At 49.5% G+C, this 25,028-nt stretch overlaps 1 protein-coding gene across 2 annotated transcripts in view; it reads right to left on the reverse strand.

Moving 5' to 3' along the window:
- FRMPD2 (FERM and PDZ domain containing 2) overlaps window positions 1–25,028 on the reverse strand; it is a 132,082-nt gene that overhangs the window by 39,432 nt on the left and 67,622 nt on the right. For both annotated transcript variants that reach the window (XM_054033323.1, XM_054033321.1), the window contains 5 exons: window positions 24,667–24,877; window positions 12,946–12,983; window positions 5,550–5,636; window positions 5,019–5,083; window positions 3,147–3,308 (listed from right to left, as the gene is read on the reverse strand). In XM_054033323.1, coding sequence (XP_053889298.1) covers window positions 3,147–3,308; window positions 5,019–5,083; window positions 5,550–5,636; window positions 12,946–12,983; window positions 24,667–24,877 — 563 coding nt within the window. The remainder of the gene's footprint in view (window positions 1–3,146; window positions 3,309–5,018; window positions 5,084–5,549; window positions 5,637–12,945; window positions 12,984–24,666; window positions 24,878–25,028) is intronic.

A 25,028-nucleotide genomic window follows, 5' to 3' on the forward strand; every position in this document is an offset into this window, starting at 1 on the left:
CGGTGCCGAGATGGCGATCGTGACGGGCGCACCATCGCCGGCTTGCCTCTATGCAGCAGCTTCGGCGGAGCGTCCTCAGCGCGAGCCGGGGCCTCGACGGACAATGCGATGAGGTCCTTAGCTGCCTCAAACGTGTCCGGAGTGGAGGGCTGTTCCAAGAGCTCCTCCAGCCCTTCATCTTCACTCGACGCGCCCATCCCGGGGCTCGACGGGCCTTTCAGCGCCGGGTCCACTACCGGGGTCTGTGCCGGGGCCGTACCGGCCTTAGGGGCACTCGAGGTCTTCACCGGTGCCGCCCTCTTGTGCGGGGAGCGTCCTCGGGCCTTAGGTTGGCCCTTAGCTTTTGCCGGCGAAGACGACCGGCGTCGTGTATGACCCCGTTGGGCCGGTGCCGTGGGCTTCATGTGACCCGCCGGCGCTGGTTCCCGCACCGATGCCGGGGCGCTCCGCACGGAGGCAGACGGTGCCGTCGAAGTGGAGGGCTGTAATGCCGTCTCCATGAGCAACTGCTTAAGATGAAAGTCTCTTTCTTTCTTGGTTCTGGGCTTAAAGGCCTTGCAGATCTTGCAGCGCTCTTTCTGATGAGCCTCCCCCAGGCAACGGAGACACGAGGCGTGGGGGTCGCTCAATGGCAGAGGCCTGCGACACGTGGCACAAGCCTTGAAGCCTTGGGCGTGCGGCATGCCCCGCCGCCCAGGGCCGGTGCCGGGGTTGAACAAACAACCACAGTAAGAACTTTAAGTACCCTAATGAGCTGTTAACTACTGCTCAACTCTACAACAACTAATGATAACTGCTAGATAACACTAATGACTGTTACTAAGGGACACTCTCAGACGAGAGACAGAGTTGTTCCAACGCCGCCACGGACGGTAAGAAGGAACTGGAGGGGTCGGGTCGGCAGGGATATATATACCCTGGAGCGGGGCGCCGCTCTGGTGGGAAGGTGGGGGCCCTGCCGGCCCGACGGGAGCCGCTAAGGGAAAAAGTTTCCGACGTCCGTGCACGCGGCGCGCGTACACCTAATGTGTAATGGACGTGAACAATCACTCAAAGAAGAAACCGCAGCTCCTGCCAGTGCTGCCCCTCCTGGCTTGGCCAGACTTCTGCTCTGCTACGGTTACCATATTTAAAAAATAAAAAAAGGACACACTCTACGGGGCCCTGGCCCCACCCCTTTCTCACCCCTGGCCCTACCCCAACTCCGCCCCTTCCCCAAAGTCCCCGCCCTAACTCCGCCCCCTCCCCTGAGCGCCCCACATTCCCCCTCCTCCCTCCCAACCACGCGAAAAGGGCAGAAGAGTCAAGGTAGGGAGCACAGCAGCCGCGGGAGGGGAAGTGCCCGGCCAGCGGTATTTTTCCCGGACATGTTCGGCTTTTTGGCAATTCTCCCCAGATGGGGGTTTGATTACCAAAAAGCTGGACATGTCCGGGAAAAACCGGATGTATGGTAACCCTATGCACTGCAGTCACTCAGCCAAGATTGGGGTGTGGGGGGAGAGGGGAAGAAACCAAGGCTGGCAGGGAGTTGAGTTCAGCAGAGAAAAGCCCCAGCAGGGGACAGAGTGACTTGTACAGGCAGCAGTGCAGCTGCCTCCCACCTACCTGAGCCCAGGGACATGTTGCTCCACAAAGCAGCTTCAGACTTTCCTCTTCACCTCACTCTACTGCCTGCCTTCCCCACCCCCGCTCACTCTCCCCACGGCCAGCCAGAAGTTAGACAGGACACAGATAACACTGCTGCCTCATAGGCTGGAAGTTGTGAAGGGCAATATATCTCCCCTCCCCCACAATCCTGCCCATGCCCATCACTCTGGTATCTGGGTGTCTGTCAGCCTGGCTGTTTAATTATCTATTATAATTACAAGGGCTGGCGTGTGCAGTCTCTGCAGAGAGTTGCTCAGCATTTCAGTCTGGGGTTTTGCTGTCTCAAGCTAACTCATTAACAGAAGCCAATACTAGGGTTACCATATTTAACAAATAAAAAAAGAGGACCCTCCACCGGGCCCTGGCCCCACCCATTTCCCACCGCCAGCCCCGCCCCAACTCCGCCCCCTCCTTCCTCCCACTCCCAGCCACGCAAAAAGGGCTGCCCGAGCGCTACCGGCTTCACGGTTTGCCGGGCAGCCCCCAGACCCTGCGCCCCCGGCCGGCGCTTCCCCAGCACAGCTGGAGCCCGGGAGGGGAAGTGCCCAACCGGGGGCGCAGGGTCTGGAGGCTGCCCGGCAAACCGTGAAGCCGGTAGCACTTGGGCTTCGGGCAGCCCCTATGCCTCTGGACCCTGCGCCCCTGGTCGGGCACTTCCCCTCCCGGGCTCCGGCGGCACAGGGTCCGGAGGCATGGGGGCTGCCCAAAGCCTGTAGCGCTCAGCTCTTAAACAGAGCCGAAGAGTCAGGGGAGGAGCAGAGCCGCCGTGGCTGTCTCTGCTCCTCCCCTGACTCTTCGGCTCTGTTTAAGAGCCGAGCTGCCCGAGCACTACCGGCTTTGGGCAGCCCCCATGCCACCGGACCCTGCGCCACCGGAGCCCGGGAGGGGAAGTGCCCGGCCGGCGGCTGGGGTCCGGAGGCAAGGGGGCTGCCCGAAGCCCATAGGGCTCGGGCAGCTCGGCTCTTAAACAGAGCCGAAGAGTCAGGGGAGGAGCAGAGCAGCCACGGGAGGGGAAGTGCCCGGCCGGCATTTTCCCGGACATGTTTGGCTTTTTGGCAATTCCCCCCGGACGGGGGTTTGATTGCCGAAAAGCCAGACATGTCCGGGAAAAAACGGATGTATGGTAACCCTAGCCACTACAGAGAGGCCAGCTGATCTGAGTCACAGAAGCAGGCCAACCCTTTTCTAGAAACTAGCGGCCTAACGCAGGCAGTAGCACAGATACACCTCCTTTGCAGTAACTGGTGCCTGCCCTTACGGGAAGCACTATGCCCAGGAGTAGGAAACTCAGCTGCAGCCAGGCTAGCACCCCCACACTCACGAGAGCCTTCCCAAACTTTTGACATTTGCCCAGGCAGGTGACAAGTCACGGGAACCCCCAATTATGATCTGATTACAGTGATCATGTTCGCTGTTTGGTTATGACTGCACAGAGTAACACAAACTCTCCCTAAACTTCCAGGGCAAATCTAGACCAAAGCAGCAAAGCCAAACGTTACCTTTAGTAAGATGTCACCCACTTGAAGCCTCCCGTCGAGATCAGCGATACTTCCTGGGCTGATGGCTTTAATTAGGATAGCCCGGCCATTTCTGCCACCTACTAGCGCAAATCCCAGACTCCCATTGGCAGTTTTCTCCAGCTCAATCTTAATGATGCAGTCCTGCAATACAGAAAGGCCCTGTTCAAAATGGAGCTAAGTCAGGAGCCAGATGAACTGACAGTGATCGTGACCGGAAATTCCTAATGTGCTCTTAACCCCACAGGATACAATGCGATTTACAATCTTCACTCATTGATGGTATAAATTATAGGGCAAATTCTTCTCTTGCATAGACACACAAAGGGACTTAAATGGCAGCTGCACATACGTACCAAAGAGATGGTATGATAGATATTTCCATAAAAAATAAACTTATTAAAAACAATTAAAGTGTCTTGAGGGGAAAGCCCACCCACATAAACCCTTAAAAGCAAGAAAATGTCTAGTTCAGGGATTCTTCTTTAACAGGTCAAATTTCACTGATGGGTAAGTCACATATACCTCCAACATGTACAGTAACACAATACACAGCCTCTCCACTGGACTATAATGCAAAACCTTAGCTTCAGCAACACCACTATTCATGTCTGTTAGGCATTTGTGCACCGGTAGATAGTATGATGAGTTACTTTCACAGGCAGAAGTTTGAGGTCAGAGTTAAGGTTTTGGCAGACAAACTTATATCAAGTGCAATGCCCTGGAATTGTTTACATTTTGTTCCTGAAAAATATGTAGAGTACATTGATAATGAGGCACATTCTCTAACACTTGTGGCAATCTGTTCCACTCCAAAAGACAAAGAATTGCTCTTCAGAAATATTTTAATGAGCTACCCGGATACAGATGATGATGATGCAGGAGATGAGATTGAGATGATGTAGGAGAATCCAGTGATTGGGGGGGGGAGCTTCATCAGAAGCAGGGAAGTCATTCCAATTTCCCCTTGAGTTTGGTGGTTGAATTTTAACAAGAGGCTCCCAGAAGCCCCCCTCCAGCAAACCACCAGCTGCATAACACTAGCAAATACATCGCCATAAAAATGCCACCCCCAAAATGGGCAATTTTAATTTCAAGCCTCTTTGCAGCCCTGATATTTTTGCAGAAATGAGTATGAGTATCTGCAGTGAGACACGGAAATGTTGTCCATTTCAGTGAGAAGACTGATTTTCCTGTGAATACACATTTCTAATCTGGAAATTCAAAATTTCAAATACGTCACCTCTCCTGCTGGCAAGTCAGACTATATTTTTAAGATAAAGCCATTTTGGACCAAAAATATTTGTAAAATTCCACAGGTTTATCACACCCTGGACCAGTTCAACAATCTCATAATGACATGCAGAAATCTCACGTTCCAAGGAGTTCTGGGGACTCTCACACTGCAAAGGTGTTTCACAGCCCTAGTTACATTCATTTCCGCAGAATCCCCGAGATGTACTGTTAGATCTCTAGCGTCTGTGCCATTTTCTTTCTCTGTTCGGGCTCGATCTTGTGAGGAGCTGGAAATGCTAAACTCCTTGTGAGTGCTCCCAAGAGGGCACTGTGTATGATCAGGGTTTTTTATACTACAGAGCTAGTAATATAGCGATATTACACATAGAAAAATAGCAGTAGAGGGACCTAGTCCTGTGAGCGGCTCAGCACCTTCAAGCCAGTGATTGCTCTGCACCTCACAAGCTATGGCCCTCATAGAATATGCTTACACTTGCAATGGAACAGAAGATAAAGCAAATACATTCAGTGTCACTGTAGAAAATCCCACTGCCGAAATCTGTATCGCAATCCTTCTGTTTGGCAGGCTGCCTGGCACTTGACAAAACGATGACTTACCTCATAATCTGCTGAGTCAGATGTGCTTTGCTCAACCCCACCACTTTCTTCCTCCGAGTGCTTTGCTGTGAGAAAGCAGGATGGGTTCTTACAAAGCTGCATTAGCGGTAGGTTTTACAATGTAACACTGGACATCACACTACTATTAGACATAATACAAGTTATTTTTGTTTTCACAAGCAAAAGACCACCACCAAAAACTCACTCTGCACTTACACGGTTTGCTTGTTCAGTTCCACTTCTTGAGCTGTTAACTGAACCCTGTGCCTGTCCTCTACTGTCCTTTTACCTCCCACATAGCAGTTTCCCAAGCAACTCTTAAAGCTGCACGTCACAGGGTCGGAAACATCAGTTGGACAACTGATAATGCACAAATATGTTCTCTGATACTCCAGGGGAGGCAGTTTTGCTTACTAATAATTAATCTTTTCCATTCACAGCCAGATGCACTTGCAGATTTTCTTTTTCTTTGAAAGAGATGGCATGAAACATTACAAAGCCAGATTGAGAAATGCAAAGTAATTTCCTTACTATGTTGACGGGGTAGATGTTGTTCTTGGAGACTCACGTTTTCATTTGAGAGAGATACTTTGACTTCCTCTGGCTCAGCAGGTGGCTCTAAAAACAAGCGTGTAGATTTGCTATAGCTGATAGGCACCCTGCTAAATTTAATGTATGTGAGAGAGTGCAGACTAGGGTTTAGATTAGCCAACTAGTTGCCAGGACTCCTGGATTCTAATCTCAGCTCCAGTACTGACTCACTGTATGACCCTGGATGAGACACTTGGGGTATGTCTATAATGCAATGAAAAACCCGTGGCTGGCCTGTTTCAACCAACTCAGGCTTGCATGGGGCTTGGGCTGCCGGGCTGTTTCACTGCAGTATAGACTTTCAGGCGCAGGCTGGAGCCTGGGCTCTGGGACCCTGCGAGGTGGGAGGGTCCCACAGCTCCGGCTCTAGCCAGGGGTGTCTAGTTGCTGTGACATAGAGTCCCTGTCCTGTGCTTAAGTTTCCTCATTTGCACAATGGTATAATTAATACTTGCATAACTCATGAGTATATCATGCAGTTTAATCACCATAATTAATGTTTTTAAAATGCTGACAACAAGCACAGGGCAAAGTTAACGTTATCTTTGGTGAGTGCAGTCAAGTCGGGTCAATTTGCTAAGGGAATGAATAGTATGTGTTTGTGAGTGTATATGTGAAAAGGCAATCTATGTAGATATATAGCTTTACAGTACACTATATTCCCTAAAAAAACAACGAGGAGTCCTTGTGGCACCTTAGAGACTAAAAAAATGTATCTGGGCATAAGCTTTTGTGGGCTAAAACCCATTTCATCAGATGCATGGAGTGGAAAATACAGTAGCGGGTATAAATTCACAGGCCAGTCCTCGCTTACAGACAGCCCCCAACCTGAAGAAAATACTCACCAGCAACTACACACCACACAACAAAAACACTAACCCAGGAACCAGTACCTGCAACAAACCCCATTGCCAACTATGTCCACATATCTATTCAAGGGACTCCATCATAGGACCTAACCACATCTGCCATGCCATCAGGGGCTCGTTCACCTGCACATCTACCAACGTGATATATGCCATCATGTGCCAGCAATGCCCCTCTGCATGTACATTGGCCAAACTGGACAATCTCTACGCAAAAGAATAAATGGACACAAATCAGACCTCAAGATTGATAACATTCAAAAACCAGTAGGAAAACACTTCAATCTCCCTGGACACTGAATAACAGACTTAAAAGTGGCAATTCTTCAACAAAAAAAAACCTTCAAAAACAGACTCCAACGAGAAACTGCAGAATTGGAATTAATTTGCAATCTGGACATCTCAAATTAGGCCTGAACAAAGACTGGGAGTGGATGGGTCATTGCAAAAACTAATTTCCCTCTGCTGATACTCTCACCTTCTTGTCAACTGTTTGAAATGGGCCACCTTGATTGCATTGGCCTCATTTGCACTACAAAAGTGATTTTCCCTCCCTAGGTATTCACCCCTTCTTGTCAACTGTTGAGAATAGGCCACTTCCAACTTAATTGAATTGAATTGTTAGCAGTGATCCCTCACTTGGTAAGGCAACTCCCATCTTTTCAGGTGCTGTGTATTTATACCTGCCTACTGTATTTTCCACTCCTTGCACCTGATGAAGTGGGTTTTAGCCCATGAAAGCTTAAGCCCAAATAAATTTGTTAATCTCTAAGGTGCCATAAGGACTCCTCGTTGTTTTTGCTGATACAGACTAACACAGCTACCGCTCTGAAAACTGTATTTCCTGTTCCTTTCTGGTTTTGAGTTTTGCATTATTATCCCTTAGCAACTTTCACTGGCTTCACTACATGGGTTTTTTTATGTTTGAATTATATAAGCAATAAATGTTCTATTGTGTTATTATGGAACTCAAATAATGTAAATTAGTACATTCATAGGCCAGAAGGGACCACTATGATAATCTAACAGACGTCCTTATAACACAGGCTATAGGACTTCCCTGTATAAATTCCTGTTTAAAATACAGCAGATCTTTTAGAAAAACATACAATCTTGAATTAAATTTTTTCTCTGATAGAGAATCCACCACATTCCAAGGTAAATTGTTCCAGGAGTTCCAATTGTCCACACTGTTAAAAAATTGCATATTATTTCTAGTCTGAATTTTTCTAGCTTTAACTTCCAATCATTGGATTTTTTATACTTCTGGCTGCTCGACTGAAAAGCCTTTTATTATCAGCTTTTTGTTGTTCATGTAGGTACTTATAGACTGACAAAGTCACCCCTGAACCTTCTCTTTGTTAATCTAAAGAGACTGAGCTCCTAAAGGCTATCACTATAAGGCATGGGTTTCCCCCCGAATCTTTTAATCATTCTCATGGCTCTTCTCTGAACCTTCTGCAATTTACCAATATCCTTCTTGCATTGTGGCCACCATCACTGAACACCAGTGGTCATACTGGGGCCAAATACAGAGGTAATAAAACCTCCCTACTTCTTCTCAAGATTCCCGTTTATACATCCAATGACTGTATTAGCTTTTTTGGCCATGGTGTTGCATATAAGGAAGGTGTCAACACAATAAATGCACTGAGAAGCAAATTATTATTATTTTTAAAAGGCCTTTGCTAAAAGGAATCATTTGGGATTATAAAAAGAATATGTAATCAAGGAGATGAAATTTATTGCACCTTTGAGTTGTATTATTGTGATGATAAACATCTATGGAAAGAGAATAACTGGTTTTGAAAGCGTCCTGGGAAAATTCATGGAAAGCTAAAGTCTCACTAAGATGAATGAAATATGGGCTAGTGAGACATTTTGGTCCAGAAGTGACTTTTTCAGGCGTTCCTCATGTGGATAAAGATTTCAGGTAGCCAATCAGGCATCAGAAACATCATCACTTGACTTAGGCCTCACCTACATTCAGGTTTTGCACCAATTTAACTAAAACAGTTGAAAACCAGATTTAGTTACATCCATGCAACCCCCTAGTGCAGATGCAATTATCGTGCTAAAAAGGGATTTATAACAGCGCAGTTTGTTTCTGTTTTTCTATCAGTGTGGTTACACTGGTGCAGTGCAGACAAGGCCTTAGATGACCAATCACATTGTGCAACAGTGAAGTATGGATAGAAAATAGTCAAAACAGTCTTAGTGAATCGTTTGCAATCAACCCAGAGACTAAAATATTTTTGCAGAAAACTTCCATCCAATCTGTCTGAACAATGAACAAATTCACCAAAATCTGAGCATGGAGAATTCAAACATGGGTTAAATTCCTTGAACAAATTATTCTTGGCCAATAGTTCACCAAGTTCTACATTTTCTCTCTTTTGGTAAAGTGCTGTGTAATTCTGTTCTCACCGTGGGTGTGATTTTAGTAGAAATAATAAATTAAAAGTGGTAATTTATCCATTGCATATTTTAAAATGCAACGTATCAACATAGACATGTGGTTAGTGAGATGAAGGCAGCTGGGAGATAAAGGGAGTTCACCAGCGAAGGAATGCAGGTAACTAGGGTTATTGTTTTCCTTCCCTTAACTTACAGGTACTCTACAAGGAAGAAGGACAATAGGAGGAAAATGGTGTGCCGCTAACAACACTGCTAGCTCTTCCTTTGCTGCAAGGGTGGCCTGGCCAACCAGGTGTCCTCCTGACCCTGGAAGCTTCTATCCAGGTCCTTGTCTTGACTTGCTGGGAATACGGCCTGCATGTCCCTGCCAATGAAAGCCAGGCATGAGGAACCACCTGGTGTCTGTTGATGGAGTCCCTCGGGAAGCAGGTAAGAAAGCTGCAGGAGGAAATGGTACATCCGTGTTGCATCCAGGAGCATGAGGACTATGAGGATGCACATGGAGATGTCCAGGATGGAGGAGTTAGCTGACTACAGATTGCTACAGCAGCACCAGAGAGGGAAGGCGCCTCTGCAGGAAAGAGACTGGCTGCCGGCCGCAGTAGACAGTGCTCCACCCCCATCCAGGTTCCCCATCCTTCGCAGTCAAGAACCAGTATGTTGTACTGGCCACAGGCAGAGAAGGTGCCACCTGCCCCCAAAGCTGAGAGGGTCATGGCCACCAGACCCAAGAGGAGGAGGCATAGGGTGCTAGTGGTCTGTGACTCCCATCTGAGGGGGCTGAAGACATCCATCTCCTGACCTGACATGAAGTCCCAGGAAGTCTGCTGCCTGCCTGGAGTCCACGTACAAGACATTATGGAAAGGTTATTGAGACTCTGATCCACTGATGCTGGAAACATTATCCCTCTAACCAGTGCCCCATGCTGCTTATCCACATGGGCACTAATGAAACTGCCATGTACGACCCTGAGCAGATCAGCAGTGACTACAGTGCTCTAGGGATGAGACTGAAGGAGTTGAGGGTGAGGCTATGTTCTCGTTCATCCTCTCGGTTGAGGGTAAGGGCCCAGGCAGGAGCACACATCCTGAAGATGAATGCATGGCTGTCCCGATGGTGTCGACAGGTGGGCTTTGGCTTCCTTGACCATATGATGCTGGGAAGAGATGGGTCCACCTGACTAAGAAGGGGAAGAGCATCTTTGGATACCAACTTGCCAACCTTGTGAGGAAGGCTTTAAACTAGGTTCAAAGGGGGGCATATAAACCCATAGATAAGCATAAAAAGGCGACTTTAACAAAGGGTTAGATGTTGGGAGCGGGAGCAGAAATTTTTTTTACAATTGGAGTCATGGGAGCAATAACAAGGAAATCATTGGGGGAATCTGCTCAACATCTTAGATGTCTATATACAAATGCAAGGAGTATGTGGAATACACAGGAAGAACTGGAAGTATTCATACACAAGCTAAATTATGACTTATTTGGCATCACAGAGACTTGGAGGATAAATCTTATGACAGGAATATTGGCATAGAAGGGTATAGCTTGTTCAGGAAGGACAGGCAGGGAAAAAGTGAAGAGGTGTTGCACTGTACACCAAGAATATATTAACACTTGTTCTGAGGTCCAGCAGGAGGGGAGAGGCAGAGCAGTTGAAAGTCTCGGGGTAAAGATAAAAGGGAAAAAAAGAGGGGTGATGTCATGGTAAGGGTCTCCTATAGACCATTACATCAGGAAGAGGAGGTGGGTGAGGCATTTCTAAAACAACCACAATATCCAAAGCACAAGACCTGTTAGTAATGGGAGACTTCAGCTTCCCAGACATCAGTTGGAAAAGTTATACAGCAAAATACAAATTTTCCAGTAAGTTCTTGGAAGCTATTAGGGACAATTTTTTTATTCAGAAAGTGGAGGAAGTAGCCAGCGCGGCAGCCATTTTAGACTTGCTTCAGACCAACAGTGGAATTGGTTGCAAATCTGAAGGTGGAAGGCAATTTGGGTGAAATTGATTCTAAGGAAAAGAAGGAGCAAAAGCAGCAGAATAAGGACAACAGACTCCAAAAAGAAGACTTTAATAAAACTCAGAAAACTGGTAGGTAAGGTCCCAGGGGAAGAAAGGATAAAGGAGAGCTGGCAGTTTCTCAAGGAGACAATATTAAAGACAAACGGCAAACTATCCCTGTGCAAAGGAAAGATAGGAAGAATAATAAAAGACCAATATGGCTCCATCAGGAGCTGTTTAATCACATGCAAAATCAAAAAGGAATCCTACAAAATGTGGAAACATGGACAAATTGCTCAAAGGGGAATAAAAGAATAGCACAAGCATGTAGGGACAAATACAGAAAGGGGAAGGCACAAAAAGAGTCACACCTAGCTAGGGACGTAAAAGGTAATTAGAAGAGGTTCCTTAAATACATTAGGAGCAAGAGAAGAGGAAGGAAATTGTAGGTCCTCTACTTAGTGGGTAAGGAGAGATAATAACTGATGACATCAAGGTTTTTAATGCTGATTTTGCGTCAGTCTTCACTAAAAAGATTAATGGCGATCAGACACTCAACACAATTAATTTAACAATGAGGGGGAAAGAATGCAAGCCAAACAGGAAAAGAACAATTTCAAGAATATTTAGATAAGTTAAATGTATTCAAGTCGGCAGGGCCTGATGAAATTCATCGTAGGGTACATAAGGAACCAGCTGAAGCAATCTCAGAACCATTAGCAATTATCTTTGAGAACTCATGGAGGATGAGTGAGGTGCCAGAAGACTGGAGAAGGGCAAACATAGTACCTATCTTTAAAAACAGGAACAGAGAGGACCCAGGGAGTTATAAACCCATCAGCCTAACCTCGATACCTGGAAAGATACTGAAACAAATGATTAAACAATCAATTTGTAAGCACCTAGAGGACAATAGGATTAGAAGAAATAGCCAGCACAGATTTATCAAGAACAAATCATGGCAAACTAACCTAATTTCTTTCTTTGATAGGGTTACAGGCTTAGTGGATGGGGAGAAGCTGTAGAGATGCTATATCTTGATTTTATTAAGGCTTTTGACAGAGTCCCGCATGACAGTCTCATAAGGAAACTATGGAAATATGGTCTAGAAGAAATTACTATAAGGTGGGTGCAAAACTGGCTAAAATACCATAATCAAAAAGTAATTACCAGTGATTTGCTGGCAAACTAGGAGTGCGTATATAAAGAGGTCCCACAGGGGTCTGTTTTGGGTCCGGTACTTTTCAATAGTTTCATTAATGACTTGGATAATGGAGTGGAAGGTCTACTTATAAAGTCTGCAGATGATACCAAGCTGGGAATGGCTCCAAACACTTTGGAGGACAGGATAAGAATGTAAAACCACCTTCAGAAATTAAGAGAATTGATCTGAAATCAACAAGATGCAAATCAATAAAGACAAGTGCAAAGTACTGAACTTAGGAAGGAAAAATCAAATGCACAATTACAAAATTGTAACTGTGTCCAGTTTGGGGTGCCTAATTTGAGGAAAGATGTGGACAAATTGGAGAGAGTCCAGAGAGAAGCAACAAAGATAATAAAAGGTTTAGAAAACCTAATTTACTTGGAAAGGTTACAAAACTGGGCATGTTTAGTCTTGAGAAAAGACGACTGAGGGGTGACTTGATAACAATCTTCAAACATGTTAAGGGCTGTTCTAAAGAGGATGGTGATCAATTGTTCTCCATGTCCACTAAAGTTAGGAACAGAAGTAATGGGCTTAATCTGCAGCAGGGCAGATTTAGGTTAGATATTAGGAAAAACTTTCTAACTCTAAGGGCAGTTAAGTTCTGGAACAGGCTTCCAAGGGATGTTGTGGAATCCTCATCACTGGAGGTTTCTAAGAACAGGTTGGACAAACACCTGTCAGGGATGGTCTAGGTACTTGGTCCTGCCTCAGTCCAGAGGACTGAACATGATAATCTCTTGAGGTCCCCTCCAGCCCTACATTTCTATGAGTCTATGATTCCCACATTCAGGCCTGTATTGTGAACCCATAAATAAAAATATAACTAGCATTACTTACTATTCTGCTGCTCTGTGGGAACCACTGGATTGCCATTTCTGCCAAAAAAAAAGAAAATGTTCTGAATGCTAAGAATTCCAGACTTTATAATGCAAGTATGAGTACTATATGTTTAAAAGGCATATAGTTTAGTAATATTTTTTACATCTGTACTTCCATTATTGTTATTTTTAAAATCATGTTTTATAAAGAACTTACCTTTAATGAATGTATAGATTCTTATTCCATATTTACCCAACATCAGTACTCCTTAATCATATATTTTTGAGAAAGAAAGCACCTGTTATATATTGTCTGTCCCAATGTAGGGACATCCACAGTGCATTTGGTTGAATCCAACCTCAGTTCCTCATCTGTAACATGTGGATAATATCCCTTCATTTCATTTACCCTTTGTTTGGCTTGTCCATTTACATTGAAGGCTCCTAAGAACAGGGGGTGTGTCTACCTACGTGAATGTGCATCTCAGTTGGGGCCTTTAAGTGCTACTATAAAACAAATAGTGGATAATAATAAATTATTCAAGCTTCATGGAAATCCTATTGGGCATACTGCAACAGACTCACTAGTCAGTTCTTTAAGCAAGGTAACTCTTTTTGGTGTATTTATATTATTCGATTTTCCACCTGAGATATCCAGGAGTTGTTTCGGGGTATCATGCTATAGCCTAGGGGTCTCAAAGTCCTGGCCCATGGACCATCTGCGGCCCGAGAACCTGTCCACTATGGTAGGGTTACCATATTTTGAGTGTCCAAAAAGAGGACACTCCATGGGGCCCCGGCCCCGCCCACGCCCCAACTCCACCCCTTCCCCAAAGTCCTCGCCCCAACTCCGCCCCCTCCCCTGCTTCCCGCGAACATTTGATTCGCGGGAAGCCTGAAGCAGGCAGCAGGTAAGCTGTGGGGGGAGGAGGCGCGGCCCAGTCTGGCCTCCGCAACCGAGCGGCTCCCTCCGGCGGCCGGCCCCAGCCCCAGCGTCTCCAGCCTGGCTCGGCTCAGGCCCTGGGGTGCCGGCCCCAGGCCAGCCCCCGGCCAAGCACCCCCAGGCCAGCACCGCCGGCCCCAGCCCCCGGCCCAGCACCGCTGGCCCCAGCCTGGCCCTGGCCCCCGGGCTAGCACTGCTGGCCCCGGCCCCGGGCCAGCACCCCCGGCGCCTGGCCCCGCACCGCCAGGCCCCGGGCCAGCCCCTGGCTGAGCACCCCCGGCCCAGCACCGGCCCCCGGCCCAGCACCGCCAGCCCCTCCCTATTTTCCCAGACATGTTCGGCTTTTTGGGATTTCCCCCTGGACGGGGATTTGAGGCCCAAAAAGCCGGACATGTCCAGGAAAATCCGGATGTATGGTAACCCTACACTATGGCCCACAGAGGAGAGATGCATGCAGACAAGCTGCCGGCAATGGCTGCTGTAGGCGCCGTCCCCCGCAGCTCCCATTGGCTGGGGGAGAGGGACAGAGATACCATCACTAGTCGCCGGGCAGAGTCAGCCATGGAGGCAGCATCATTAGTTGCCGGGCACAGTCAGCCATGGAGGCAGCATCACCTTTTTCCACAATGAATATAAACAAGTCAAAATGCCAAACACAGCTATCTGATGCACACCTTGCTGCAATCCTGAAGGTTTCATCAGCTCAGTCACTGAGGCCAAACATCAACAAACTGACAGAACTGAAGTGTTGCCTGGTGTCTGGCAAACACTAAAAACTCTCTGGCAGACGAAGAATTGTATAAAGTTGTATGACAGTTTTATTATTTCTAAGAAATTCGAAATAAAAAATACAATATAAACGTTTTCTTTTCTGAACACCATCTTCAGTGACATTATTGGCCCGCTAGGAGGATTTGAGGACTGGCCCTGGCCCTAAGGTAAATTGAGTTTGAGACCCCTGCTATAGCCTGTGCAGGGCTTCATTGAATCAGGGACCAAAATAAATTCAAAGTGCAATCAAGGCCTGATGAGAGGGGCATGTGCCACAGTTTGAAAATTTCAGTGCCAAATAAAAGGGAGAAATCTGGGAGAGCAAATGACCCCATATCCCCCCCACCCCAAATTTCCGCCCTTGCAGCTTTGCACCCAGGGCAGCTTCCCCTCTCACCCTGCCCTGGTTACGTCCCTAGTCCAGCTGCAGCATGGGAAACCACAGAGCTGTAAAGTCAGGTCTTGGCAAGTATACAAAGGAGTAAATGCTTTTTATTTTTAGATGGGCCTGAACAACCCATGACTCTCAGGGTAGTTAGACCCTGATCCCACTTGTTGATCTCAAATAGAAACCAATTCTGTAGAGACTCTTGTACTATTTTCTTTGTTTTTAAGCATTTCACTTCACCTTTAAGAAAAGAAGGCAGTAATTATAGATGGTTGGGGTCACTGAGTTTGGTTTGCACCTGCTAAGAGCAGGAGCAGAGGAGAAATTCCTCTCGGGTCCCATTTACTGCATCTGTAAGATGCTTCAGAGTCCAACGATGATGCTAAGAGCAAACACCAAGGAAGAAGGTGCATCCTACACACCATCATTTTATTCTGTTGATTGAACAGATGGGAACAGGCCAGTGATACTCAAACCTCAGTGTTTCCGGGGCCAGATTAGCAATCAACATTACCCAAAAGAGCCACAGTTATGTGAATTCATTGGTTCATTTACTATAGTACTATAGATTCAACAGCTCTTCATGAGTAAGGAAACATGTGATCATAGAAAAAGGATCCTGATTGGTTAACAATGAAATCACACAGTGTTTTAATATCATATGCTGCAAAGAGCCACAGGGGAGACTTTAAAGAGCCACTTGTGGCTCCCCAGCCTCAGTCTGAGTATCACTGGAATAACCCATCCAGCTCCTAATCCACTTTTCTCCCCTACCAGGCAAAATCCCTCCAATGCCTATCTCTGCAGTAATCTTTTGCTAAGAGAAAAGTAAATTACTACCTCCTAATAGATGGGTAACCCAGGAGAGAAACGTGAACTACAAATTACAGTTAATCTGCTACTAGATCAGAAAAAATGACCACTTCTCCTGATAAGAAATAGACCCAAACTGAAACAACAAACATTCCTGGGAGTTTGGGTCTCAGTCTGAACTTGATGACTGGGGCCAGTTCTATCAGACAGATCTGAACTGGAACACTGGGAAAGCTTGAATCCAAATCCAGATTAAATTTTTCTGGTTGGATCCATAGCTACTATAAATGTTTGCCAGCGAATTGTTCTGCCATGCATTCAGCGTAACGACATGACACTGCTCCACAGGACAGACTGACATTCTCATCCACACCAATTAAGTTGCATTAGAAAGTGATGGCTTGACAATGGGTGAGGGCTGAAAATGAAGTGATGGCTATCTGCTCCACCTAGGAGAAGACTGGTTTGTCCATGGCTCCTTGTTACCTTTACCACCACCTTCCTCACATCACAGCCATCTTTGTTAGAAAACACCCATACCACCTCTCTCATGCACTGCCTGCTGGGTAATAATAAGCAAGGACTCCATGTTTCTAATAATAAACTGGATCTTTATTATGAGAACTATTTACAGAAGTGCTGCAACTGCAGCAGGCATGCCAGCCATGTGCACATAGACTGGCTTCCTGATGCCTCCTGTGAGCAATCATAGGCCTTGAATCCAGGCCCACAGGAAGTGCTCAGACCACAGCTGCCATCTAGCAGCTCACCTGAACAACTGGAGAAGGGGGCCAGCAAGGCTGTAGCTTGCATGAAACTCTTGATTGGGGGAGACATCCAGCTTCACTGATTGGCTGGGAAGCCCTACTTAAACCAGAAAGAGGCAAAGGCAGTTGTCTGAGCAACTAGAAGACTCCTTGGCTGGCTGTTACTACAGATCTTGCCTACTTGCCTTCCTGCCTATCCCTGTCCTCCTTATCCCAGACCCCATCAGTTCCCAGTTCTGGCTTTCCTGCCTTGATCTAGGTCCCTTTTCCTATCCCTACGCTGACTCCAGCTTTGACCCCTGGCTTGGCAATTGGATTTGGTTCCAGGCTCCTGATTCTAACCATTAGGCCTGACTGCCGATGCCCCAGTCCCTATACCTCCTCCAAATCTTTCCCTCCTGCAAGCTGTGCTCCTCCCTCTAAGTTCCATGCAGCTTACTACATTTCCCAAAGCACATTTAAAGTACTAAGGAGAAGTTTGTATTAAGATAATTGGCCTGAAGGTCACAACCAAGGAATAATTGGATGGCCAGCCAGTTGGCTGGGAGGAACTTGAACTCGAGTCACCTAGGATGATCCACCTACAATCTGAGAGTTCACATTGGTACTTGTTAATCAAATACGGGGCAACAGGCTGGGGTGAGTGAGGTGCTTCCACCAGTAATATTATTTCTTAAGCCCCTGGAGGAAGGACTCTGAAAATGAGGGTCTCTCTGCACTAACCATAGTCTAGAATGAATTCTGCCACCTGGACTAGAAACATTTTCCTTAGTAAATGATTCACCAGCAATTATTTTAATATTTAAAGTAATTTAGAATCAAATCCTCCTTTATACCCTCTTGCAACCCCACTGTCTTCAGAACTTGGCCCTCTAGTAATAACTAGCTCAGTGAAATTACCTGTAAAACACACGTGTCTGACGAAGTGGGTATTCACCCACGAAAGCTTATGCTCCAATACATCTGTTAGTCTTAAAGGTGCCACAGAAAGAACGGTTACTTACCTTCTGTAACTGTTGTTCTTCGAGATGTGTTGTTCACGTCCATTACACATTAGGTGTACGCGCGCCGCGTGCACGGACGTCGGAAACTTTTTCCCTTAGCGGTCCCGTCGGGCCGGCAGGGCCCCCTCCTTCCCGCCAGAGCGGCGCCCCGCTCCAGGGTATATATATCCCGGCCAACCTGACCCCTCCGGTTCCTTCTTGCCGGAGACTCCGACAGAGGGGAAGGAGGGTGGGAAGTGTAATGGACGTGAACAACACATCTCGAAGAACAACAGTTACAGAAGGTAAGTAACCGTTCTTTCTTCTTCGAGTGATTGTTCATGTCCATTACACATTAGGTGATTCCCAAGCTTACCATTGGAGGTGGGTAGGAGTCAAGGTACAACTGACTGTAGCACAGCCCGACCGACCATCGCGTCCTCTCTGGTCTGATGATGGATCGCGTAGTGGGCTGTGAACGTATGTACGGACGACCAGGTGGCTGCCTTACAGATCTCCTGGATAGGGACCTGCGCCAAGAAGGCCGTTGAGGACGCTTGGGCTCTAGTCGAGTGGGCCCGGATCTCCGGGGCCGGAACATTGGCGAGCTCATAACAAGTGCGTATACAATGCACAATCCATGCCGACAAGCGCTGTGTCGAGATAGGCAAGCCTTTCATACGTTCCGCAATAGCAATGAACAGCTGAGGTGTTCTGCGGAACGGCCTGGTCCGTTCCAGGTAAAATGCCAACGCCCTTCGGACATCCAGGGTATGTAGGCTGCGGTGGTGAGGGTCCGTATGGGGTTTAGGAAAAAGCACCGGTAGGCAAATGTCCTGCCCCATGTGAAACTGTGATACCACCTTTGGGAGGAATTTGGGGTGCGGCCTCAGTTGCACCTTATCCTTATGGAACACTGTATAGGGTGGTTCCGAAGAGAGGGCTCTCCATTCCGATACCCTTCTGGCCGATGTGATGGCCACGAGAAACGCCACCTTCCACGAGAGGTGCGTGAGGGAGCAAGTGGCTCAAAGGGGGGACTCATGAGTCTTGTTAGGACTAGGTTCAGACTCCACGCCGGGACAGGTGGGCGCGAGTAGGGAAACCCCGTTCCAGCCCCTTGAGGAATCGGGCCACTGTGGGGTTGGAGAACACTGACACTCCCAACTCTCCCGGATGGAAGGCCGAGATAGCGGCTAAGTGAACTTTAATTGAGGCGGGCGCAAGCCCTTGATTCTTGAGGTGCAGTAGGTAGTCCAGGATCGACGGAACTGAGGCTTGTAAAGGCTGTATGCGTTGAGGCTCACACCAGTGGGAGAACCTTTTCCATTTTGCCAGGTAGGTCGCTCTTGTAGAGGGCTTCCTACTATTAAGGAGGATTTGCTGGACTTGGTGAGAGCACCTGTGTTCTGCATCATTCAGCCAGAGAGATACCATGCCGTGAGATGTAGCGAAGACAGGTTCGGGTGGAGTAGGCGACCTTTGTCTTGCGTGACTATTTCGCGATGGAGGGGGAGGGTGATTGGATCGGCTATGGACAGTTCCAGCAGGGACGTGAACCAATGCTGGCGTGGCCAGGCCGGGGCGATAAGTATGATCGTCGCCCTGTCCCTGCGGGTCTTGAGGAGAACCTTGTGTATGAGTGGGAACGGAGGGAAGGCATATCTCAGGCTCCCTCCCCATGGGATCATGAAAGCATCTGCTAATGATCCCCGGCTGAGGTTCTGGAACGAGCAGATCTGAGGGCATTGGCTGTTGTCCCTGGTGGTGAATAGATCCACCCGGGGAAAGCCCCACCTCCGGAAGATCGAATGCAGGACATCTCGCCTCAACGTCCATTCGTGCATTCGGTAGGATCGACTGAGGCGGTCTGCTAAGCCGTTTTGAATCCCCGGAAGATACGTCGCGATGAGGTGTATCGCATGGGCTATACAGAAGTTCCATAATTGGAGTGCCTCGTGACAGAGGGGAGAAGACCGTGACCCGCCATGCTTGTTTATATAGAACATGGCGGTAGTGTTGTCCGTCAGGACTGCCACGCTGTGACCTTTTAAGGTGGCGCGGAAGGTCTGACAGGCGAGGCGAACCGCTCTTAGCTCCTTCAGATTGATGTGAAGCAGCTTGTCTTCTCTGGACCACAGCCCTTGGGTCCACAGTTCCCCCAGGTGCGCCCCCCAACCCAGGTCCGATGCATCTGTTACCAACGTCAGAGTGGGCTGTGGGGCAGCGAAGGGGATCCCTTTGCATACCTGTTGGCGATCGAGCCACCAGCGTAGCGAGCCGAGCACCTGGTTTGGGATCGTGACTACTTGATCCAATGGGTCTCTGTTGGGGCGATGCGGGTGGGTGAACCACAACTGTAAAGGCCGGAGCCTCAGGCGGGCATGTCTGACCATGTGTGTGCAAGCTGCCATATGCCCCAGGAGCTGCATGCAACACCTTGCCGTTGTCGTGGGGAACTTTTGGACCGAGCTTACGGCTCTGTGAATTGACATGAACCGTGCCTCTGGTAGGCTCGCTTGCGCGGTTACCGAGTCCAGGGTTGCACCTATGAAGTCCAGCCTCTGTGTGGGGACTAACGTGGACTTGGGCACATTGACCAGGAGGCCGAGCTTGTCGAACGTCTGCAAGGCCAGCGTCACGTGAGATCGGACCTCGGCCTCCGACCTGCCCGCGAGTAGCCAATCGTCCAGGTACGGAAACACACGCATCCTTCTCTTTCGAAGGAAGGCTGCTACCACGGACATGCATTTCGTGAACACTCGTGGTGCTGACGCCAGGCCGAAGGGCAGGACCGTAAATTGGAAATGGCGCTGGTCGACAACGAAGCGCAGGAATCGCCTGTGGGCCGGATTGATTGCGATGTAAAAATAGGCATCTTTCATATCGAGGGCAGCATACCAATCCCCCGGATCCAGGGATGGGATAATAGTTCCCAGGGAGACCATACGGAATCGAGCTTTGATCAGAAACTTGTTTAGATCGCGCAGGTCCAAAATAGGACGGAGGCCTCCTTTTGCCTTGGGGATCAGGAAGTATCTGGAGTAGAATCCTTTTCCCCTCAGGTCTGTTGGGACCTCTTCTACTGCTCCAGCAGCGAGAAGGGTCTGAACCTCCTGCGTGAGAAGTTGCTCGTGAGAAGGGTCCCTGAAGAGGGACGGGGAAGGGGGATGGCAGGGAGGGGGCGAGGAAAACTGGAGGGTATAGCCCGCCTTCACTGTGCGCAGGACCCATTGGTCCGATGTTATGCGCGACCATGCCCGGTAGAAATGGGACAGGAGGTCCTTGAAAAACAGAGGAGGATCCGGTATGGAATATGGTACGCTGTCCTCGGGCGTAGCTTCAAAAGCCTGGTTTATTCCCTGGCTGTGGTTTGCCCTGGCCGTGACTCTGGCCCTGGTTAGGCGTATTGTTACGTCTCCGCCTGTTATCCCTGCCTCGACGGCGGTACGGCTCGTGTCGGGGGCGAGGGTGGTATTGCCTTTGCGGTGGCTGGGGCTTAAAAGGTTTACGCTGCGTTAGCAGGGTGTGCATACCCAACGACTTAAGGGTCGCTCGTGAGTCCTTAAGGCTATGTAGCCTGGCGTCCGTCTGGTCGGAAAAAAAGCCCGAACCTTCAAACGGGAGGTCCTGCAGCGTGGTCTGCACCTCTGGCGGGAGACCTGAAGCCTGCAACCACGCCGAACGCCTCATCACGACTCCCGACGCAATTGTTCTAGCCGCAGCGTCGGCTGAGTCTAGTGCGGCCTGTAATGAGGTCTTGGCCACTGCCATTCCCTCATCCACCAGGGCCGTGAACTCCTGATGCGCGTCAGGTGGGAGGGAGTCCTTAAACTTGGCAACTGATGCCCAAGAGTTAAAATTGTGCCTGTTTAGAATCGCCTGCTGATTGGCGATCCTCAGTTGAAGGCCCCCCGATGAATAGACTTTCCTCCTGAATAAGTCCAATCTCTTAGCTTCCTTGCCCTTGGGGGCAGGAGCTTGCTGGCCATGCCGCTCCTTTTCGTTGACCGCCGAGACCACCAGCGAACAGGGGGACGGATGTAGAAAGAGGAAGTCAAACCCTCTAGATGGGGCGAAGTATTTCCTCTCCACGCCCTTTTGCAGTTGGCATACTGGAGGCCGGTGTTTGCCACACCGTCTTATAGTTGGACTGTACTGTCCGTATAATCGGGAGAGCGACTCTGGAGGGGCCCTCTGGGCTCAGGATATCGACCATGGGGTCGTCCTGCTCTACAGTCTCCTCCGCTTGCAGGCCCAGATTGAGGGCTACCCGGCGAAGCAGGTCTTGGTGTGCCCGATGGTCAATTGGGGGAGGGCCGTACACCAGTGTGCCCGCTACCGCCTCGTCTGGCGAGGAGGAAGAGGTCGGGGCTTTCTGCCCATCCTCATTGTCCTGTAATCCGGCATCAGCCAATTGTTCCTCTGCGGCCTGACCCGCAGCGTGGGATTGGGACGGCACCGTACTCGGTACCGAGTCCACTCCTTCCCGCTCCGGTGGTCTAGAGACCGTTGCCTCCCTATACGATGGTGGACGGTGCCGCGGGGAGCAGGATCGGTACCCGGATGGCCCGGATCTCGAGGCCCTCGATGGGGGCCCTTGCTGGTGGTAGGCCCAGGGTGTCCAGAATGGCCATTGGCTCGGTTGGCCCCATTGGGACTGACCGTAGTCCCTGCTGGCCTGTGATCTCTGGGCATACCCGCCGTACCGGTCTGAGTCAGTCCCCGAGACCACGGACGGTGACCTGGAAGGCCACGGTGGAGCCGTAGGATGGTGCCGGTCCGGTTTTGGGGAGTAGCGCCTCTGCGACCAGGACCTGGAATAGCGCCTCGCCGACCTGGACCTGGAACGGTACCGGTGATCGTGGGACCGGGAACGGCTACGGCTGGTCGGCCTTGGGTAACGAACCGCCGACGCTTCGCGGTGCCGACTCGTGCTCGGTTGCTGAGTTGGTGCCGACCGCTTGCTGAAGCCCGACTGCTGCGGTGCTTCCTGCGCCGAGGGCAACCGGGAGTCCACCGAGGCGGAGCTCGACCGGGACCGGTTCCTGGAGCGGTGCCGAGATGGCGACCGTGATGGGCGCACCATCGCCGGCTTGCCTCTGCGCGGCAGCATCGGCGGGGCGCCCTCAGCGCGTGCCGGGGCCTCAACGGACAAAGCAATGAGGTCCTTAGCTGCCTCAAACGTGTCCGGAGTGGAGGGCTGTTCCACGAGCTCCTCCAGCCCTTCATCCTCGCTCGACGCGCCCATCCCGGGGCTCGACGGGCCTTTCGGCGCCGGAGCCACTACCGGGGTCCGTGTTGGGGCCGTATCGGCCTTAGGGGCACTCGAGGTCTTTACCGGTGCCACCCTCTTGTGTGGGGAGCATCCTCGGGCCTTAGGTTGGCCCTTCGCTTTCGCCGGCGAAGACGATCGGCGTCGTGTATTTCCCCGCTGGGTCGGTGCCGCGGGCTTCGGGTGACCCGCCGGTGCCGGTTCCCGCACCGATGCCGGGGCGCGCCGCACGGAGGCAGACGGTGCCGTCGAAGTGGAGGGCTGTAACGCCGTCTCCATGAGCAGCTGCTTAAGGCGAAAGTCCCTCTCTTTTTTAGTTCTGGGCTTAAAGGCCTTGCAGATCTTGCAGCGCTCTTTCTGGTGAGCCTCCCCCAGGCAATGGAGACACGAAGCGTGGGGGTCGCTCAATGGCATAGGCCTGCGGCACGTGGCACAAGCCTTGAAGCCTTGGGCGTGTGGCATACCCCGCCGCCCAGGGCCGGTGCCGGGGCTGAACAAACAACCCCGGCAGGAACTTTAAGTACCCTAATGAGCTGTTAACTACTGGCTCAACACTACTACAAACTAACTGATAACTGCTAGATAACACTAATGACTATTGCTAAGGGACACTCTCAGACGAGAGGCAGAGTTGTTCCAACGCCGCCACGGACAGTAAGAAGGAACTGGAGGGGTCGGGTCGGCAGGGATATATATACCCTGGAGCGGGGCGCCGCTCTGGTGAGAAGGAGGGGGCCCCGCCGGCCCGACGGGAGCCGCTAAGGGAAAAAGTTTCCGACGTCCGTGCACGCGGCGCGTACACCTAATGTGTAATGGACGTGAACAATCACTCGAAGAAGAACTCTCTGTTGCTTTTTACAGATCCAGATTAACATGGCTACCCCTCTGATACTGTAAAACAATGACATCTAAATTGGAGATTCCCCCTCCCTCAGGAGTCTGAACTAAGGCCTACACTGTGGAGACCTCCCATGTTCTGAAAGACTGACCCCAGGCACATTTGGGCAGCCCAAGTCAGGTCCTACATTTTGTAACCAACTCCTTCCTCTCAATTCACCCTCTATGATTCCAGCCATGAATGTGGTCTGTAATGGCAAAGGACTGAGATGAAGCTTTTCAGATTGAGATTACAAGCTTCTCTTTTTCAGATGCTACTGTGTGTTGGAAAAACTGTGTTAAAATTACATGCTGTTACTTTAAATTGTAAGGGTCCTGCTTGCAGGCTAGGGGCTCTGAGGGAAGTTGTGTGAACTGGATTCTCTTTGGGAAGTCTGCAAAGAGCCAGCCTAGAGTAGGGTGGGTTGAATTGTGCCTGCCTGCCTTAGGGAGCAGCCTGCTTTGTCTCACTCTGGTTTGGTTGTGATGCGTTAGGGTGCTAGAATCTAAAATATAAAGTGGTGTTACATTTCTTACTTCCAGAAAGCAAAAAACCAAAACACACTAACTTCTCTGTGTGTATGTCATGAACATAACAGATGCTAACACATCTGAAGAAGTGGGTTTTTTACCCACGAAAGCTTATGCTCAAATAAATCTGTTAGTCTTTAAGGTGCCACTGGACTCCTTGTTGTTTTTGTGGATACAGATTAACACAGCTACCGCTCTGGTATTAGATGTCAACACAGCAATATGACTTACTGAGAGCAAGACTGACCTCTCCCACTCACACCACAGAGCAGTGGAAAAGGGGAGAGAGGAGCAGCAACAGACTAAGAGGAAGAGAAAAGAGAGGGAGATGGGGCACTCCACGCTGCACTAACCCATGGAAGTCTCATTAAAGCATCACAGAGTCAGATTTACCTTGTTGCCCTGATGCAGACATTGTGGCTGGCAGCCTCACACACTTGCACTGCATCGTCCAGGCTGAGGCCCTCCGTCCATAGCCCGCAGATGTAGACAATCTGATCCCGTGGCTGCAAGCTGCCTTCTATACTGGCGGGAGAGCCTGGCACGATCTCAAGCACGTAGATACCCTGCAATTTGCTCCCGGCTCCTCCTGTTAACTTCAAGCCTGGAAGGATACAGATAAGTGTATTGTGTCACAGTGGTTTCTGAACGTTCCTTAGCGTGAGACTAGGACAGTGGAACAGTCTCCCACAGGAGACTTGGCTCCACTGACGCTTGGCTGGACAAACCACTGGATAATATCCTGTGGGGAACAA

Source organism: Malaclemys terrapin, chromosome 7 (genome assembly GCF_027887155.1).
Source record: "Malaclemys terrapin pileata isolate rMalTer1 chromosome 7, rMalTer1.hap1, whole genome shotgun sequence".
NCBI classification, from domain to species: Eukaryota; Metazoa; Chordata; order Testudines; family Emydidae; genus Malaclemys; species Malaclemys terrapin.